The sequence below is a fragment of the Acanthochromis polyacanthus genome, chromosome 11, assembly GCF_021347895.1.
Source record: "Acanthochromis polyacanthus isolate Apoly-LR-REF ecotype Palm Island chromosome 11, KAUST_Apoly_ChrSc, whole genome shotgun sequence".
NCBI classification, from domain to species: Eukaryota; Metazoa; Chordata; class Actinopteri; family Pomacentridae; genus Acanthochromis; species Acanthochromis polyacanthus.
Window position 1 is genome coordinate 37,252,778 of NC_067123.1, and position 20,733 is coordinate 37,273,510.

General features: G+C 40.7%; 1 protein-coding gene across 1 annotated transcript in view; it reads right to left on the minus strand.

Moving 5' to 3' along the window:
• Positions 1–20,733, minus strand: part of chrna11 (cholinergic receptor, nicotinic, alpha 11) — a 25,224-nt gene continuing 4,491 nt past the window's right edge. Inside the window, exons 5-10 of the mRNA XM_022200117.2 lie at positions 20,625–20,704; positions 16,851–17,018; positions 16,578–16,772; positions 12,564–12,650; positions 8,553–8,662; positions 1–6,609 (exon numbers count right to left, since the gene is read on the minus strand). Coding sequence (XP_022055809.2) covers positions 5,872–6,609; positions 8,553–8,662; positions 12,564–12,650; positions 16,578–16,772; positions 16,851–17,018; positions 20,625–20,704 — 1,378 coding nt within the window. The 3' untranslated portion in view covers positions 1–5,871. The remainder of the gene's footprint in view (positions 6,610–8,552; positions 8,663–12,563; positions 12,651–16,577; positions 16,773–16,850; positions 17,019–20,624; positions 20,705–20,733) is intronic.

The following is a 20,733-nucleotide window of genomic DNA, read 5'->3' on the forward strand; positions in this document are numbered from 1 at the left end:
TCGCTCTCTCTTCTTTTATTCCATCTGAGTGAACACAGTAAATCTAAGCGCTGCCAGATTGCAAGCGCTGCACATTTTCTCGACCCCCCGAGTTAGCTCATCAGGCAGGGAGCCTCGCCGGGGCTGAATAAGGACCAGCACACTACTATAAATACACCCGACTGGCTCTTTACTCAGCCTGACACACTGACTGAGTGACACAGTGAAGGCCACGCGCACTCGGATCATAGTCGCATGGAAATATGTCTCTAATTTCTGTTTATTTCTGCCGTATATATATTCCCCCTGCGCTGTGATATAGTGCAGTGGCCTTTCGTTTGATGTCCCGGACAGAGTTATACTTGTCTGAGCGCCCACCTCCCCCCTGCCACTGTCCCCTCATAAATCCGATGAATTACCCAGTATGCCCCCTCTTTCGTCCATTAGCCCTCCCCTCCTCGTCCTCCCATCCCATCCCCTCCTTCCTCCCCTCCTCTCCTTCCTGAACAGTGATCAATTAAGGCCCTGTCCAGCTCGTACGGCGCGTCAGCACTTTCTCTCCTCCTCTTTCCCCCCCTCCTCGCTGTCATTTTTCTCTTCTTTTTCGGGTGTCGGGCCAGCCACTGTCAACACAGAAAGATGAGGTAGCAGAGCAGACCAGAAGGTGGTAGAAAAGGAAAAAAAAACAGTATTTATTTTCAGGATGAGAACTGCTCTGTACAGATGTGAGTGTTTTGGGTGTCAGTATGTGCTCGGAGGAGAACATCCTTTTGCAAAAACCCCCGTCTGGCAGGAAGTTTGCTTTCTGCCTGCCAGGAGACGAAACTTTAAAGAGGAGAACAGAGAGAAGAGAGCAGATGAAGAGGAGTGTAGAGAAGGTATAAAGATTGTGTACAACTGTCTCTACACTCGGTTCACAGTGAGAAAAATGCATCTGTGTTGCCACCAGAGACGGACAGTGTTGGTCAGGAATGTCGTAAACATACTGTGTCCTAAAAGAGTATTATATTTATCTTATTGTCATCAGATCCCATGAAAACACAACAACAAATGCATCCTACTGAAAGCACAGCCTGTGTAGCCAAAGCCTGAGATTTCTTTTCTTCTATGTCATAAAATACACATCAATGAACCTCACATTGCCTTACTCGGTGTCCGATTTCTGCATTTAAACCAACAGGGACAAGAGCATCAAATGTGTGTTAATTCACCACAGTAAAAAGCAAAAATATTTACTAAACAGTACAGTGTCCAGCTGATTTAGGAAATGATTTGCTTTTTTAAATGCGTAAAATTCACAGAGCCCGACTAATTTTCTGGTCAGGTGACATTATCGGCTGGTTTGAGCCGACAGATTCAGTTTAATTAATATAACACCACTTCATAACATATGGGTCAATGTATAATTGTGGGACTTTTTGTATCATAGCTGACATTTTTTTTTGCTGTTTTCAGGTCTAAATTCAACATGGCCGCCTATAACCAAACGCCACATGGCATTTTTACACAAAGATTCTTCTAAATATTATAAATACAACTGAGTACAGTTGAATTTTTTTTTTAAAAAGCCTTGGAGTCTTGCCAGTCTTTTCTAAAAAAAAAAAGAAAAAAGATGACAACAGTCTGAAAACGACCAAAAAAGAAACAAAGACACACAAAATGACTACAAAAATTGTAAAATGATCACAAAAACACCTAAAATTAACACAAACAGACTGAAAATGACCAGAAAAAGATCTAAAATCCCCACAAAATGGAATGAAAATGACCAAAAAAGAAACAAAATGAGCAGGTCATGTGATCTGGAATTAGCACATTTCCCTGAGAGGTATTTTTGTAACCGGGAACTTAGTTGAAAATAATACAATTTTTTATTTTCCGTATAAAATTTGATATATTGCCAACAAAGAAATATCTGTCATGATTATTTCAACTTAATAAAAAGAACACAATCAAAACTATTTTTGAATAAGCTCATTTTATTATTGTTTAGCTAATTAGAAGGTGGTTGTTATTACATTTGGATGTTATTAGTTGACATTTTAGTGATATACAGTCAGGTTTTTGTTATTAAATGATTGTTTCAATAATAAATAATTCTGGAATTTGTAAAGACATGATCATAATGAACATAAAAGCATTTTTTCTTTACTTTTAATAAAAATGTAAGATTTCAAACGTCCCTCAGTCATATAGTGACCCATATGTTATCTCGCAGTTATTCATACAGTGAGGTGAAGACCTTACAATTTTTAAAGAGAACCCGACAATCTGGATTCCCTTTGAGAAAGCGCTTTGCTACAGTAGAAGGAACCATAAATCCTCCCCTGGTATTGGAGCCTGTGTTGTCCAACATTTGCTGATGTGTGAAACTTGTTTCTTTCCCGAACATAATGCAGAAAAAATAGCTTGGTGTAATTTAGAAATGGTGCCACTGATCTCTGGCAGAGCAGAGGGGTGTGCTACGTAATGGGATTAGTGGGTTAGAGAGGTATGATGAGCTTAAAGCCCAATTTTTTCAGCGTCACGATGGTGGCTCTCTCTTAGCTTGGCTAGATCACCATGGTAACAGATGCTGCAGAGTTTGGGATTTAAATAAGCCGTAAGAAGCTCTGACCTTTCACCGGTTCTTCCGCTCAGGATATTCTGTTTAAGTGATACAGATCCTCAGCTGAAGGAATACATTACCTGCAAAGCTGTTGAGCTGTTTGTCAGTAAAGCCTCTGAACAAAGCCGTACAGTTACAGCAGTGCAAACTGTAGGCATTGCATCGCCACGGAAACCGGCTGCATTCAGTTGGCGATGCAGAAAATGAATAATATAGTATTTTTATCAGTTGGTCCAAATCTAAAATGATTTACATGTATGCTTCATTATTGGACAGTGTCAGACCCAAATGCACGTATTGAGTTTAATGTTTAAATATATGGAGTTTTAAAGTTAAGAGCTCTAATGTGCAGCTGTCTTGTTAAAAATAAGCAGCTGCATTAATAGTGCACTGAGTGGCAAAATTAATAGAGTAGCTTACACGATTAGCTATTTCCTACCAGTGTTCCTCCTCTTGCATATTTTATAACAGTGTTTTTTTAACTGCTACAAATTTTATCTATTCTTTATAGCTGTCAGTTATAACAACCTGTTCATCTTGACTGAGGGAGGTGCCACACAGTTGATGCTTTTAGTGCAGAATTGATGCATCAAATGCCCTGTTGTGCACAGAATCTGATAAAAGCTGTTTTTGTAAAGAAAGCTGATAACCCCCGCCGTGATTCCCATTACTTCTGCTCAGGATTTTTAGCCAGTTAACACAAAGACAGCCAAATTTGCTTCCCAGGATGCCCCTCGGCTCCGGCTCGCCGTCTGCAGCACATGTAGCAGAGTGTGTTCACAGCTGAATAACAGCCCCATCATTTTCCATTTTCAGTCTTGCACATGTATAAAGAATGGTAACATTTTTCCTTCTGAAAAGCGGATATCAGCCCTAAAAATCCAGTATCAGTCGGGCTCTAAAACCTAAACCACACACTTTCGATGGGATTTGTTGACAGTACAAAAAAAAACATAGAGCAGCTCCAGTCTTATGCTTTAAAGGATTTCTTCTACTACAGTTCAGGCAAACTGATCTGCTTCATGTCTCTGCTTACAGTCTGAATGTATGGCTCATTTTGTTCTCTCATAGTAGCAGTTATTTGCTTGATCAGTGCCTCTAAACCCACTTTATCCAGGGTTTAAAGTGGAAAAATTTGCTTTTAGCAGTCATCATAATGGCTGGAAACTTAAATGCGCATGGTACAATAAACAACTATTATTACAGCTTTCATGAACACTTATAAATTCTTATTGTTCGGGCATCGTTTTTGTATCCACATGAATATTAAAATGCATAGATTAAGGAATCGGTGAAGCTCTGGCAGTTTTTAAAGGTAAATTACACTTCCAACTCAGTCCTGTTGCTTTTAGCTTCTTTTTTTTATCTTCCAAACTGTCTCATTAGCTCTTTTGCTGTTTCACACAACTTCAATTTCTACATTTTTTTCCGATCCAGCTCACTGTGTTGTCGGTTTGTCCCAGAAATGTGACATTCCCAGTGCACTGTGAGAATTACTAAGCGCACTATATGGTCCACAGGTTTTAGACAGCAAAAAGAGAAAGATTTGAGATGCCTTGCCAGCACAGAAGGAGCAGATTGAAAGTTTCACTCTAGGTTAATTATAATTGCTAAGGCATCTTTCAGCTTGTCCTTCAGTAAGGCCAGACAGCCATCCTTGGAAAAATTTAACGCGTAATAAGAGCTGCTATTTGACACCTTTGAACTGAGCTAAGCTAAGCTGATCTTGCATTCAGCCTTCATTCAAACTGCTAGCAGAGACATGAGTCATTTATGGTTGCCTGACTGTTGATAAGTAGCAGAAAAACTTCAATTCCCTCAAATCCAAGCAAATTTATCACGTATTTTGTTTACCGGCTGCCTTTTCCCCACAGATGATCTGTGCCTGGAGGTAAGGAAGAGAATTTAAACCTTCGAAACTTTATCAGCTCGAGTCAATTTCATGAAAAATAGCATTTTATTAAAACTCATCTTTCGTTTCGGATCGCTCGCGAAGCAATACACCACTCAAGGGATGCCGCTGAAATTTGATGGGATGTTTCGTCTTCGTTATAATTTGAGGAATCTGAATGATCTTATCCCCTTTTTTTCTCTGCGTCTCCTTTTCTTTTTTAAAGAGCTGACCTCCCATCTGAGTTATTAAACCTTTAATATGGAATCCAATGAGTTTCGTTGGCGTATTATGACCTGCCAGATACAGTTAGCCTCGTGAGTTATTATCGGTCCGGGTCTCCTCTGTGTGCAGCTCCTGGCCACTGCCTTGTTGATGACCGGCTAATTCAGTTTCCAGATCCCGATAAGCGCCGCACACTGTGAACGCAGCTCAGGAGCTTCTGATCTCTGCTGATTGTTGCAGATTGGCAATCGTCTCAAAGAGATAAGGCCTCGGAAATTTAAAGTGGCTCGCGAGGAGAGGGGGGACTTCATCTTTAAAAAGCTTATTAGTCTTAAAGATTATCCGAGGTCTTTCAATTTGACGGTCATTAGATGGATGGGATTGAATAATAGATGAGATCCTCGTCTGTTCCTCTGCGCTGCGGCGTTCTTGATCTGCGGTCCACTTTTTGTGTATCTGAGCATCGAGCCGCTTACGACGCCTAACTCTGCCAATGTCACGGGGGATGAAGTCTCGTTCCTTCATGACTGCTCTTTGTTGTCTGTCCTTGTGAGAGTCTCCGTCTCCTCTCCCCGCCCTCACATCACTTTAAATGATGCAGTATTTTCTCAACATGTGGGAGCGAAGGGCTGTCGTCTCTCCTCCAGAAAATAAAACAGTCAAATGTCTGGTTCGTTTATCCATCGGTATCTATCCGGCTGCCTCTTTGCCCCTCTTATTCTCTCAATCTCTCCCTTCGCCTTAAGAGCTTTCTGGTTGCATTGGACGGATAATCCTCGCTTTCTTTTACCCCCTTTCTGACTCATCTTTCCCTCCCGTAATTTTGGAGGAAAGTCTTTGAATTAACCACAAGAATCCATTTCACCTTGTCAAGAATCTGATAAAGCACCCTGCTCACCCTAATCTCATTTCAACTTCACTCCCGATCCCCTTCTTCATCTGTTTTCTCCTTATGTTTCAGTTACAAAACAGAACGTATTGCAAAGAAAACCATTAGTTTTTTTTCCTGTTTCCCAGTTCCTTGCAATCACAAATCACAGAGCCTCAAGTTCACTGGAAATTGCGTTTCCTTGGATCGAGGCCCACTCCATCCTTTATCCTATATTTAATTTCCTTCATCCTTTCCTTCACGCTTCTCTTCCTCTTTTTTTTTCCTGCCCCTGTGCCTTCAAACAAAGTCCTTTGAAATAGCCTCCACAAAGTTGGGAGCAGACATAAGGATTGAGATGGTGCAGATGATGTTGAAGACGCTGAACGCCACCAGACACAGCCGGTCGATCACGGCGCCCGCGAATTTCCACTGGTCGGCCATGCTGTCTGCCTCGTCCTGCTCCCGGAACCGGTCCGCCATGTACCGGACCTCCTCCAGGATGGCCTGGAGCTGGGGGTCTCCGAGCGCGGAGGTGGAGCATCCTCCCAGCCCTCCTGGTCCACCTCCAAAGCCTCCGCCACTGGAGACGGTGCTGGGACACCCCACAGTATCCATGTTGGGGGTGGGAGGCGGCGGGGAGCTGCAGAACTGAGACGGCAGGTGTGGCGGCGGACTTCCTGCCACTCTCGGAGGCCCCGTGGAGATGTTGTTCCTCTGGACGGCCTCCGAGAGCATCGATGGGTCCTCCATGCTCTGGAAGCCCATGTAGAGGAGGTTCCCGTTGTTGTTGGCGCTGGACTGAGCGTGGAGGTGAGGGTGGCCCGCGTGGAGGGGCCCCGTCTGGAGAGGGGCCAGGTTCTGGGGGTGCAGCGGGTGCAGGGTGGGGTCCTGAGGGTTAGGGATGCTGCCACTCTGGGAGCCCGAGGAGCAGCGACGCAGGTGGGGGGCGCAGGGCGGCCGCTCGGGGTCGTCGTTCTCCCCCGGACGCTTCATTCGAAGGAACCAGGCCACCCACTGCAGCAACACCAGCTGCACCTAGAGGCGAAAACAGGAAGATATGTTCAGAGAAAAAGAAACCACCGACACACTCTGACCCACATATAACTCCAGTTAAGCCGAACTAATAGCCTCATTTGTTGCAGAGTGATATTGGTTCTGTTTCCATCCTTGTGTTCTGTTTGAAACAGCAGCGAGTATAAGCAGAAGTATAAGATCCTCACCAGGGATGCCCAGTTAAACCGCCTGAGGCAAAGAAGATTTTTTTTTTTTTGGCTCTAACTGGATTCCCAGCAGAGAGAATTAAAAAAAAAGAGGCAGCATTAAACTCAAACTGTGGAATTATTGAGACCATTCTCAGATTACCATTTCATAGCTCTAATGAAGCTGCAATAATCTTTCCGTAAACTACCGTGTTCAGTTTAACGCTCCTGTTCTCCTCAATTATGGGCACTAAAAAACATTGCTTCCTTGTTTGAAAAAAATCCAAAAGTTCAGCAAAAAAATCACCAAATTTCTGAAAAATTGCAAAACTTTCAGGAAGAAAATTTCAGTAATTCCTTAAAAGTTTCATTTAAAAAAAATCCACCAAATGTGGCAAGAAAAGTCTTGGATATTTTTTTTTAATTAGTAAAAATCTTCCAAAAACATCCTAAAAATATCTAAAGTGATTCCATATATATCAGTAAAACTGCTATAATTTTCTGTAAGAACATTCACAAAAAAAATCAACCAAAATCCAGTGATTTTTTTGTGAATGTTCTTAAGAAACATTATTAACATTTCTGTTTCATCAAAAAAATGTTCAAAGATTTCCCAAAAATGTTGAAAACATATTTTTTTTCCACATTTTCAAACTTTAAAACGGATCAATTTGACCCACAGGACGACACAAGGGTTAAGAGATGATGAGCTGCACAGCTGACACAAAAGTAAAAACTTCTTTTCTACTGTTATATTCTGTTTTCTCCTTTGGAAAAAGAAAAGAAAAGAAAGGGCCGCATTTCCCCTGAAAGGGCATCGTGGCCCAGCAGAGTCCAGATGGGTATCTGGCATTTAATGAGCAGCGAATGTCCAGATGACTGCTCAATTAGTTTCCTCTGCGTATGTTTAGCAGCCAGGTAACAGTCCCTGTTGCTGCTGTGGCTGATGTTGTTTTTGTCCGGGCTGTAATTATGAACTGCGCTGGTACAATGCCCTCATCTGGACCACATCAATTAGCTTGTTAATTGGCCGTTGGACCGTCTGAACAGGCCATTCATCAACAGAATGCCCTTGTAATGTGTCAATAAATACAGCATCTGCACCCTCACACAGCCCGGCTACTTGTACATATATCAATAACCACAGGCCCGTCAATTTTTTCTCTGCAGCCGAAGCATAAATCATGAAGAAAATACCCCTTTAAATGCCAAGCGACACCATTCTGTATTTCAGCGGTTTAAATAATGTCACTAAAGACTATTTTTTTAAATTGAATATCTTCATTCCAGACTGCATTTGTCACTTTTTGATACATTCACATCACAACAAAACTTCCGTATGGAGAGACTTGACGCATTTCTCAGTGTTAAACAGAGGGGAAGGGAAAATAAAAAAAGAAGGAATGAGTCAAATCAAATCCGCCCACATATCCAGGGTGCTTTGAAATGCACTCCTGTTGAAGTCTGCGGCGAGGCATTTGATGCACACACACTCAGGCAGACTGACACTGCCGGATGAGTCACAGCTTCGGAAGTCAGAGAATGAAAAGAGAAAAGGAAGCTGGCAGAAGGAGCTCAGGTAGCGCTAACAAACGGCGAGGCGTTATTGGAAATGGCAGAGCAGAAGAATGAAGGCTGGAATGGAGATTAACAGGAGGAATATATCACATCTGGAACAGGAAGGCCGGCCATTTACAAGCTGTAACAAGCCTGAACGCATGATGTATGCGACTGCTAATGAATGTGAGGTCATGATGAACGGCGTGAGCTCACACTCACCCATTTTGGCATGTTCCCTCCGTTGGGATCGTGGTGATGATACTGCAGCACCACCACTGTAGCGATGACTGACATGCCGACAATGATCATTATACTGGCAAAGTACTGACCTGGGACGAGGAGGAGGAACAGGATTATATTTCACATAGTTGCACGGCCTTTTCATAACCATAGCTGCAGCAGATCCTGATTTGGCTCAAGAAAAATTTTAAAAATCTACAATTTCTGTTTCAAGCACTGCAAGGTTGATGAGATGAACTCTTTTGATTGTACCCTAGAAACAAAATAACAAGATTCTAAAGAATAACATGAATTTGAAAAGACATTTCCCTTCCTTTTTTCCATTCAGCACGTCGTCTGTCAGTCCGCTACCTGTGCGCAAAATCATCAAACGGATTAAGATCAGGCTAGTTATTCGTAATAAAAATTATGCTGAAAGCAACACTCTGACGGTTATGACTCCGCTTTTTTTTTTCTCTCAAGTTTTTAACGGCCAGGATTTGTGTCCTCAGGCAACGATGGCCTCGCATCTGTTTCTGGCTGCAGTCTTTTTCTCACTAAACATGATTTCCAGCAGTGTGGCCACAATCAATTTAGCCACTTAAATTTTAAGGGGAGCAGGTGGTCTAAAATAAATTCTCTTATTATAGGTTTTGGGACTTTGTTTGGGGGCAAATTTGCAGCTGTGACACATCGTAGTAGCATGTTGGGACTATATTTTTTTTCACTTTCTGTCCATCTAATGTTGTGATAAAGGCGCTAAGGATGCAGTGTTGGTCATTCATACTAAAATATCGAGTACTAGGCAGGTTTCTCTGAGTTTTTGAGTGCACATTTGTAGTTTGTAACCTTTATATATGTTTCTACATGTCCGTGTGTCTAATGTCTTTGTAAACCTCCTTCAACTATACTTACAAATCTCATGAATGTACTCAATAGTCAGGACATTCTCCCATCTGTCATTAACTGTTGCAATGCGAATAATCTGTTACTTTTCGGCGCAGCCATCCCCAAACCCCCTCTCCACACTGGTGCTGCTAGAATTTAAATATTTATCCGGTTTGAGGTTTTTTTGCTGGGTGAATTTTTCATTCTGCTTTCTATTCAGGTGCATACATACAGATACCCTAGTTGGGTCAATATATAACTGAGGGACTCTTGAAGTCCATGGGACGTATCTTGCATACATTTTTATTAAAAGTAAAAAAAAAAAAGTTTATGTCCATTATGATCATGTCTTTACAAATTCTATAATTATTTATTATGGAAACAATCATTTATTATTAAAAAAAATAACTAGATATCACTAAAATATCAACTAAATAACCGTCCCAATTTAATAACAATCACCTTCTAATTAGCTAAACATGAGCTTTTCTAAAAGAAGTTTTCATTGTGTTCTTTTAATTACAGTAAGTTGAGATAATCATTACGGATATTTCTTTTTTGCCAATATATCAAGTTTCATATGGAAAATAACAAATTATATTTGTGTCCGAGAAATCACTTTCCACTAAATGAAACAGAAAGAATCTATAGATTTCTTTCCACTAAGTTCCCCGTCACAAAAACACCTGTCAAAGAAGTGTGTTAATTCCAGATCACATGACCTGCTCCACATGATGTCATTTCCTCCTGAAGAAAAGACTGGAAGACTCCAAGGCTTTCTGACTTATTTAATATAAAGCAGTCAACAGGTTTACTACAATATCTTTATAAATAACTTTCAATTTTTATTTTACTCAATTGTATATATAATATTTAGAAAAATCTTTGTGTAAAAATGCCATGTGATGTTTGGCTATAGGCGGCCATGTTGGTTTTAGGCCTGAAAACAGCAAAAATGTCAACTATGTTACAAAAAGTCCTTCACTTATATATCGACCCAGTGAATGAATGTTGCAGATTTTGGTTACTTTTCTTTAACAGTTTTTGTCAAATGTTTAATTGTATCTTTTGAATACCAGCGAAACCTACAATATTCCCAGCAGTTTTAACTTAAAAAAAATTCACTGCGCCTGGATCGATTAATTAGTTCGGAATTATCACTATTTTAGATATTCTAAAATTATAATAGCGGATCATTCCAGTACATATGTGCCAGTAAAGACCTCCTCTACCCACGAGGAGGTTTAATAGGGGAGTTGTGATCCCACTTTATGGCAATTAAATTAAGTTTTTCACTTACAAAGAGGAACAAAAGTCTGCAGTTGGTGGTTGGCGGGGTTGGTGGAGGGGTTAGACAGCAGACTTTCATCCAGGGGAATTGAGTTTGAGTTGCTCTGTGTGTACTCTGATTTTCAGTCAACGTTTTAGGCGCGAAAATGTTTACAAAAAACCATACCCCCTGTCGCGTTACAAAGCTGGATTTTTTATGTTTCCAGTGTGATCTTGCCTGCACTTATTCACACGGTTACAAGAGGTAGCTGACGTTACTGAGGTTGCTCTCTGTTAATCAGTAATTAGAATGGACGGTAACACGTCTACTGAGCCTATGAAAAGCTGGAGGAGATCGCTACCGGCTCATAAACATGGAAGGATCTGGAATAATATGAACATTTAATGGGGTGATAATGACCAGATCTGGTGGAATCATCGTCTTCTCATGACTTGTGAAAGTGTAGAACTGAGTCAAGTTAATACAGAGAAACAAGTTGAGATATCTAGCTGGAACAACTGTTTAGACACACAGACAACATTCACAGACTTCACAGGCAGACTTGCTTTCCTTTTAGTTCTTCCCAGAATAAAGAGTCTTTTTATTTTTACAATTAACATGAAGAACACGGAGCCACAGCTGTTTTCTCACAAAGCCGATACAAAGACAATCTGTTCCCCGTGACAGTGAAGTAAATTAGACGTCTACAGATGTAGAGACCGGATTTAATCCTGAAATTGCTTTCATTAAAGTGAAAAGAAACAACCAGAATTTAATTTAACACGTATTAAAGACGTACAGCAAGTTTCTCTCATGTCTGTTTTCGACAAACTTTAAACAAACGGACACTTTTAAGTCTTGAACAATGCATCCTGGGAAATCTGCTGGTTTTGTTTCTGATAAACATATTTAAATGTGAACTCATTCTGTTCTCAAGTTAGAAGAACTCGTGTTTTTAAGTCAGATTAGTTTGACTACCTTGAAATAAACAAAAAATACTAATTTATATTTTAACAAAAAAAGATGAGTTAGGTCAATACATAACTGGGGTACTTTTTGACTCAATCAGACAAAAATGATGAGCGACACACAAATTAACCACAAAAAGTTGTAAAATGAACACAGAGACACACAAAATGATCACAAATAGACTCATAACGACCACAAAAATGCACAAAATGACCACAGAAAGACCTAAAATGCCCGTAAAATGGACTCAAAATGATCTAAAATAAACAAAATGAGCAGGTCGTGTGATCTGGAATTAACACACTTCCTTCAGAGGTGTTTTTGTAATGGATAACTTAGTGGAAAGTGATTTCTCGGACACAGATACAAGTTGTTGTTGTTTTCCATATAAAATTTGATGTATTGCCAAAAAAGAAATATCAGTCATGATTATCTCAACTTCATAAAAAGAACACAATCAAAACAATTTCTGAATAAACTCACTTTATTATTGTTTAGCTAATTAGAAGGTGGTTGTTATTAAATTCGGACAGTTATTTAGTTGACATTTTAGTGATTTCCAGTCATTTCTTATCTCATGGACTTCAAAAGTCCCTCAATTATGTATTGACCCAGTTTGCTGATTATTTTTTACAGTGTATTTTCTCTGCTAAACCACCAAACTTGAACTAGAAGCTACTTCATGCTGTGTAGAACTTGAAAATTGAGCACTAGAGACCAGATATCGATTCAGGAGCTTCGTGGAGTCTCTCTAATGAGTACGCCAACTTGATATCATATTGGATGTTGTTATGGCAGGAATCTTTAATTAGGTGTCGTGGGTCGAGACATTTGACACACTTGTTAAAAAAATAAAATAAAATACAAGACTGTTTTTCACTTACCTATGAGAGGGACGGAGTCAGATGTGGCTGGCATGATCTCTGCCACCAGCAACATGAAAACCGTGAGAGACAGCAAGACGGTGATTCCTACAGATAGATAGATAGATAGATAGATAGATAGATAGATAGATAGATAGATAGATAGATAGATTACACTTCATGCTTTAACTACATTTTGTTAAGCAATCAATACGGTGGTTTCGTCTCCTCCCCTCACCATGCCTCCTTGCGAGAAACCACATTAGCGTGTTTTTTATTTTGATAAATGGTGGCACTCAGGATGAGATCAGGTTCGATTTATGTAAATTACCAGCTACCACTCATACAGCGAATTACTTTTTGACATCCTGTACCTCTAAGGCTAAAAAAAAATGCACTTCCGCATAGCAGATAGCCACTTCTAAAGACGTCCAAACTCCATCTGTGTGCACACCTCATCTCCGTCTTCATGTGTCCACCTCCACACCATCCGTCTCATTACCCCAACAGATAGAATTTAGGGAGTGCTTTGTTGGCATAACTGTCCTCAGTCAGGGGCATTCAATTAAACTCCCAGTCCGAGAGGTAAAATATGAACGCTCTTTGAGGATATTAAGTAAATTAAAAAAGCGTCCCTTAGGCTGTTTTTTCCCCTGAAACGACACTAACTAGTGGTGTAACTCTGAAGGCCCGGCCACTCTGTCCCCGTGTCTCCTCCATCAAGTGGAGTGACGGAGTGTTTTCCTGGAAGGCAGTGTGTAAGCCTCCCCCATCCTGATCAATTCACTAGCCTTAATTACATCAATAGGTTAATTGGCTGTGTGTGTAAGGCTTGGCTTTCTTTTTGTTTTCTTCCCCAGGAGAAATGCTGCATAATGCATCCTGTATTGAGGATGGGAATATGCTTTGACAGTGCTGTCGTGGCTCCCCCTCCCATTTGAGTCGAGTAGCATTTGCAGAAACAACAGAAGCGTTTGTGTATTCAGTGAAACAGGACTGCAGATGGGTCAATATGGAATTGCGGGACTTTTTGTATCATAGTTGACATTTTTGCAGTTTTTTTCAGGCCTAAAACCAACGTGATCGCCTATAACCAAACAGCACATGGCATTTTTACACAAAGGTTCTTCTAAATATTATATAAACAACTGAGTAAAATTAAATTGAAATTTTTTTTATAAAGATATTGTAGTAAACCTGTTGATGTGATAAATCCACACTTCACTCAAACACTACTTTATATTAAACAACTAAGATAGAATTTGTTATTTTCCATCTAAAATTTGACATATTGCCAAAAAATATCTGTCATGATTATCTCGACTAAATAAAAACAACACAATCAAACTATTTCTGAATCAGCTCATTTTATTATTGTTTAGCTAATTAGAAGGTGGTTGTTATTAAAATTGGTTATTTAGTGATATCCAGTCATTTCTTATTAATAAGTGATTGTTTCCATAATAAATAATTCTGGAATTTGTAAAGACATGATCATAATGAACACAAAAAACATTAGTTATTTTTTTGCTTTTAATAAAAATGTATGCAAGATTTATCCCATGGACTTCAAAAATCCCTCAATTATATATCGACCCATTTTACTTCTAAAAATAATGACTCTACATACAATAATATATTTATTATATTCTAATATAAATACGTAACGTTTAATTTGTCCAAATAGTTGTCTCCTATTTGTGCACACATCCTGCAGTTCAGCTGAAAACTCTCTAACTAATGACATCTAAGAGTGCATCATTTTTCCTTTTTACAGAATCTAGTTAACAAAATAGCTTGTTTTTAGTGATTTTTTTTCCCAAATTACACATGTAGAATACTATGATTTTATCAACACAAAACGATTTATGCCTAGATTCCAAAGATTTTTCCGAGTGAAACTAGGAAAAACGCACGTGATTAGTTCAAAGAGCATCAGAAATCTGTAGATTCTTTCCATTTTTACAGCATGTGACTCTAAAGAATGCTATACTTTAGAATTTTTTTAGAAGGTAACATGCCTCTCAAACCCACCTTTGGAATTCAAAGTCAAGAAACATTTAGAAAAACAGCATTTGTGTATTCAGTGAGCGACTGGACTGGTGCAAAGACGCTGCAATAATGTGAAACAGCACCGCAGATGACGATTATTTTCACTTCTGAGCATTTATCTGCCGGTATTAGTTGATCAGTATCTATAAAATGTTGGAAAAAATAGTTAAAATTGTCATTGCAGAGTTGCAAAATCCACGTATTGTAACAGCTTTGACAGTTTAACTGTCACATTCTAAAACCCAAAAGCAGAGAATGTTTTTAATTGATCAATTATAGAGTCGACTCCTCCGTTAGCTCCCCAGTTGTTTCAGCTCTATAAAGGTCAGATAATGTGGAGTCTGGAGTCTTTAATGTGCCCATCATTCATCTGTAAACAGGCTGAAGCAGATATTAAACTGTATTCTCAGCAGCTGCTTCCTCTCCTATTATATTCGGATTTGGTTTTTCTCCCACCTTCCCCTCCTCATCAGTCCTCCCTCTCTCCTCTTTTGTCTGCATCCTTTTCAGATTCTTCTCCTGCCTTGTGTGATCTTTTTTCTCTCTCTTTTTTTTGCTACCTTCCCACACCTATGGGTCTCTGTTCCTCCTCCTCACATTTCTCATCTTTCTATTTTATCGTGTAATCCCTCTCCTCTCCCGGCTCCCCTCCCTCATCCTCGGCCTCTTTCATGCCTCCCCGTAGTCTCCGCCGCCACTCCTTCGCTTTTTTTACCTTTATTCTAGGACGGTTTGCTTGTCGTGAGCGCTCAATTTCAGCCTATAAACTCGTTTTTTCACACTGAGAAGCGAGAGAGTAGCAAAGTCGGAGATTCTGTTTGCTCACCGGTGCTTTGTGGGAAGGGTGTGAAACGTTAAAAATACCTTTTACGCTAATTTGCAAGACGATGTATTTATATACATCCATATGACCACAGACACAAGCAGAGATAAAACAGAAAGATATGTTTTGCAGTTACTGTCATTCTCAGTTCTGTTATATTTCTGTTTCTATGCACCCTCTGGACCCTAAGCAGTTCTCCTGTTACATTTTTACTCACAGTGGGATTTTATTTTTCTCTGCAATACAAAGTCCCGCACCTCTATAGAGACCATGGCTAGAAATAAAGTGCACTGAGATGTCTTATGTGCTGCTATAATGCCTGAAATCACTTTTTTTTTGTATCGTAGTTGAACTAAAATGCCCACTAAACAGTCAAAAAAGAAACAAAATGAGCACAGACACACAAAACAACCACAAAAAATGCAAAAAGCCCAAAAAAAGCACCTAAAATTACCAGAAAAAGAATTAAAATGCCCACAAAATGGACTGAAAATGACCAAAAAATAAACAAAATGATCAGGTCATGTGATCTGGAATTAACACACTTCCTTGAGAGATGTTTTTGTAACAGCTAACTTAGTTGCGTCCCTGACACAGATCATTTGTTATTTTATATATGATCTTGGTAGAAAATTAATCCATCTCTGCTGGACAGAAGATCTTCTGTGACATTGCAGAAGATTATTGAAATGATCTCACAGTGAATGAGTGCCGTATTCAAAGCTAAAGGCAGTCCAACAAGATACTAGAGAGTGCGACTTTTTCTTGTAGTGCAGTGTATTTAACGTCAAAGATTCACACAAGACATTTAAATCTGAAGGGCGACAGAAACCGTGTTAGAAGAGTCTCAGCAGGACACATTTAATAGAAATTTCTCAATTTATAAGAGAACGGAGCCGTTAAATGCAAAACATGTTTTTCTGTTTGTTTATATCTCCTGGTGTCCTTGTGTTCCTTGGCCTCCCACAGATCACTGACTGAAGGCAAGAAAAACAATACATTGTGCAGCGTCTTTCACTTTTAATGGACTTGCACCAACTCTCACACTGGTCTGCTTCTTCAGGATAGAAACTGAGATGTGCTGCAGAAGCTAACAAGGCAACTTCCCCCAACTTTTTCCTGTTTGTTTACTTTGTCGTGGCAGCTTTTGATCCACTCACCCAGTGAGATTTTCTCCCCGGAGTCGGCTGGCAGCACGAAAATTAGCAGGGTCATAGAAGACAGCAGCACACACGGGATGAGCAGATTCAAGGCGTAGTAGAGCGTCCTCCGCCTTATCGTAACGACAAATGTCACATCAGGGTACGGCTCCTTGCAGCAGTCGTAGAAAACCTCGCTTCTGGTGCCAGGAACGCCTGGAAAAACATGGACAGAAACTGACACTGCTGCTCCGACTGGATGTTTTTATAGTGCAGAAGTCTCCCAAGACTCACCCACTAAGTCCCACTCTCCGTTGGGCATGTAGCCGGAGATGTCTGCATCATTCATCTGGAGGTCCAGCAGCCATCCGTCGTACGTCCAGGAGCCAAACTTCAGCTCACATTTCTGAATATCGAAGGGAAACCAGCGGACATCTACGTTGCACGTGCTCATAAAGATTCCTGAGGGGACAGGAAAGGACAGGAGGCAGAGAGTTAAAGCTGCACAGTCGATTGACTAAATGACAACATTGACCCCTGCAGCTTCCTGAACAGAGGTGACAAGGCAAAGATGTCTGTCCTGAATATTAAATTACCTGCTGGGCACCATCATTTGGAGCTCTATAGCGGACGGCCTTGTTTCGTTTACAGTCATGGAAAAAATGATGAGACCACCCTTGCTTTCTTCAATTTCTTCTTCATTTTAATGCCTGGTACCACTAAAGGTATATTACCAGAAGAATACAATGGACACGATAATAAATGCAGCTGATTCCATCATACTTCATGTCCTATCTGACATGCTGAATCTTCATTGTATTCCAGGGTATCTAAGAGGACATTTCATGTCATCAGCAGCACTGCACATGTAAAGGTCTAGAGTGGTTTCCTGCTGACATTCAAGCCGTAGCACAACTCACAAGTTGTCAGCTCTCACATAACGCCTAAAACTAAAAAATTATGTGAAGCCACAAAGGCAGCCATCTTGGCACTGCTGGAAATTGGTTTGAATGAGAGACAGGTAGCCAAAAAACTGAAGATCTCCAAGACAGCTGTTCATTACACCAAGAAAAAACAAGCCCACCACGGTTCTACCAAACTGCTAGCTGGTCAGGAAACGTCTTTCTACCACCAGATGACCGTCACTCATCCGTTCCTGTGTCAGGAATCATCATCAGACCTCCAGTTATCTTAAAAATAAGTGAACACTGTGGAGAAATGGGACTTGTTTAACAAGGACAGTTGGAAAGCGACTTGTTGAAGCTGGTCTGAAGTCACACAGGGCAGGAAGAATCTCTTCATCAAGGAAAGGCAGAGGAAAGCCCGGTTACTGTTTGCTGGGATCACAAGGATTGGACTGTTGATGATTGTTCTAAGGTTCTCTTCAGGGATGGATCCAATTTTCATTTGATGTCCACTCCAGCCAACTTACTGGTTAGGAGGAAGCCTGGAGAAGCTACAAACCAGACTGTCTGCCCCTACAGTAAAACATGGGGGCGGATCAGTGACCATCTGGGGTAGTTTCAGTCTGGGTGGAACAGGGCAAATGAACCAGGTCATGTTTGGGGCTACTCTTGAAAACAGTCTTCTTCCATCAGCTGGAAAACTCTTTCCTGCCTCCAATGACTGGATGGAGAACCAGAACATTGAAACCATGCCTTGGCTGCTCAATGACCAGATCTAAATCCAACTGAAAAATGTGGAAAATCATCAAACGCTAAATGGAGAACCACAAGCCCAAAAACAAAGCAAATTTGCCAAGACGCATGGCTGCAGTCATCAGGAACAATGGTTATGGAATCAAGTACTAACTCCTGTGTGGGACTAAAACAGACAGAAAATATGGAATCCTAAAAGCTGTTTTTCAGCACAATGCCATAGCTATTGATGGAAGAACTTAAATGATTTTGGTTTTTATCAAGAAAACTATGGAAAATGTCTCTTAAATTCCATTCTTATGAGCTATTTTTGTTGTTATCATTATATTTGTCCAAACAAATATACTTTTAGTTGTACCAGGCATTAAAATTAACAAGAAACTGAAGAAAACATGGGTGGTATAATCATTTTTTTCCATGACTGTATGCCGAAAATGGTCCGAAAACTGCTGTATCACAACCAAAAGAGTGCAGGTTTTTTATTAACACCGTGCAGGTCTGCAGAGAGTTTACTGTTTGGAAATAGGAGGCTGAAGAAGTGAAAGCGTAGACTAAATTAGAAACAACCTCCCATGAAAGAAATGTCTATAAAAACAAACCAAACTTGGCAGCAATATTGTCACTCGCAGGTTCCGGATATTCTCCTCTGCAAACAAATGCTGCTCTGCCTGCACACACACAGCTGTTAGCTAAGCCTCAGCAACTGCACAGAACATCAACACTGACACTGAAGAATAAGATTGTGCACAGTGCCGTAATCAGATTACCACTTTTATTATGCAAAATAAACGCAAGCGGCACGCAGTCACATATGCATGGGCGCACAATCATCACACTTTCCAACGATGACGCTCGCAGTGGTCGCTGGCAAATCGCAGTCCCTTAGAGTAATTACTGAAATAAACATCTTTAAAAGCAAAAAAATAATGCCAGTGAGGCCTTGGAGCTCTCAGAGGCGTTCATTATGAGCCTGCCAACGTACAAAGCAGCCTTCAGAGTTGAATGAAAGCAGAGTTCAGAGCAGAGTAAGGATGTTAGCAGGTTGGATGCTGGATTCAAAGCTTGAGGTTGATCGCACAAAAAAATGGCACCAAATGTAGTAGCGGCTATAAATTTTCCTTTTATGCTCTTCTCACTCTCTGAAACTTCCCTTATTAACATGGAGATCTTTGCCTTCGCTTCACCAGGATGATGTCTTTATAATTACCCCCGTTATGAGCTCCAAAGGCACTAAATCCTAAACTCCGCTGATTAAGTTAAAGCAGCTCTGCCCGCCTTTTCGCCCTCTCCTGCTGCGTTTCTGTAACCCGCCTCCTGGAGACGTGCGGTAACCTTGAAGCAACGCTCTCAAACAAGAGCACCTGAAATCTTTTCCGCAGCTCCGAACAATCTCTCGTCTCGGAGCACACGCGGCTCCCAAAATAAAACTCCATCATTCTGGAAACCGCCTCCCAAGACGCCATTACAAGGCCTGGAGACAAGATTACCGCGCCGTAAATGTCACCCGAACCAGATATGAGCTAAGCAAAAAAAACAAAACAAGAAAAAACCTGTTACACCTTATCTCCTGTTGTGCCATTAAGCTAAAACATAACAGCTTTAAGTCTGCAGCTGTGTTCGGTTTGCAGGAGCTCGGGATCCTCCACATCTGAATTATTAACCTGGTGTCAAACTCCTGCCACCCACAGGCCTCTTGGCTTTTATTTACTGACAATAACCAGCCCAAACACACCTCAGGAAATGCAGCCGGGGCTGGTGAGATCTGCTCATTCTTTTCTCCAGTTCTTCCTCCATCCTCTCCTCCATTTATTCCACACAAAAAAAACAGAAAACCCAGCTCCGTCTTAAAATCCTTTCCCCCCTAATTGGCTCAGATCCAGATCGCAGCACTAAAGCAGCGGTATTTACATTCAGCAGCAGCCTATTAATAAACATGGCCCCGTGGATAGAATTGATACTGTGGCTTTTTGAGCTCGAAGGCTTCGACTTTTACTTCAGAGGGCTATTTCAGCCCCCTCTCTGAACACAAGGGATTTGGTCTCAGACTACTATAATCTTGCGTATAAAGAAAAGGCAGAGAAAATGCTAAGTAAAGACCCGTGAAACCTCCAGGGAGGCGTTACTTTCACAGGCTTGCACGGATCTTGCGTTTGGGTTAAGAGGAAGCGAGCGTCTCCTATTTATAGGTGTTACTCACAGCACTGGGAATCTGTAACTAGTGACTAACCAGGGATGCTGTTTTTGTTTTGTTTTTTGTTTGAACACTTATAAAATATTAATGTCAAGTGTACAAACAGGAGAGGCACGCCGAGATTGCAGAAGGAGAGGCTGCACTTTGGGGGGGAAATGAGGGAGAAAGGAAGACGTTGGCGGATGATAAGAGAGGAAGAAAAAAAGATTAGCAGCTCACCTGGAGGGAGATACTCGGCGTAGCCACTGGAGTTCACCAGAACATTGGTCTTAAAGGTGGAGTCAAAGTCATCATCTGCACTGAGGAAGGACAGGAGAGGAGGTTATTT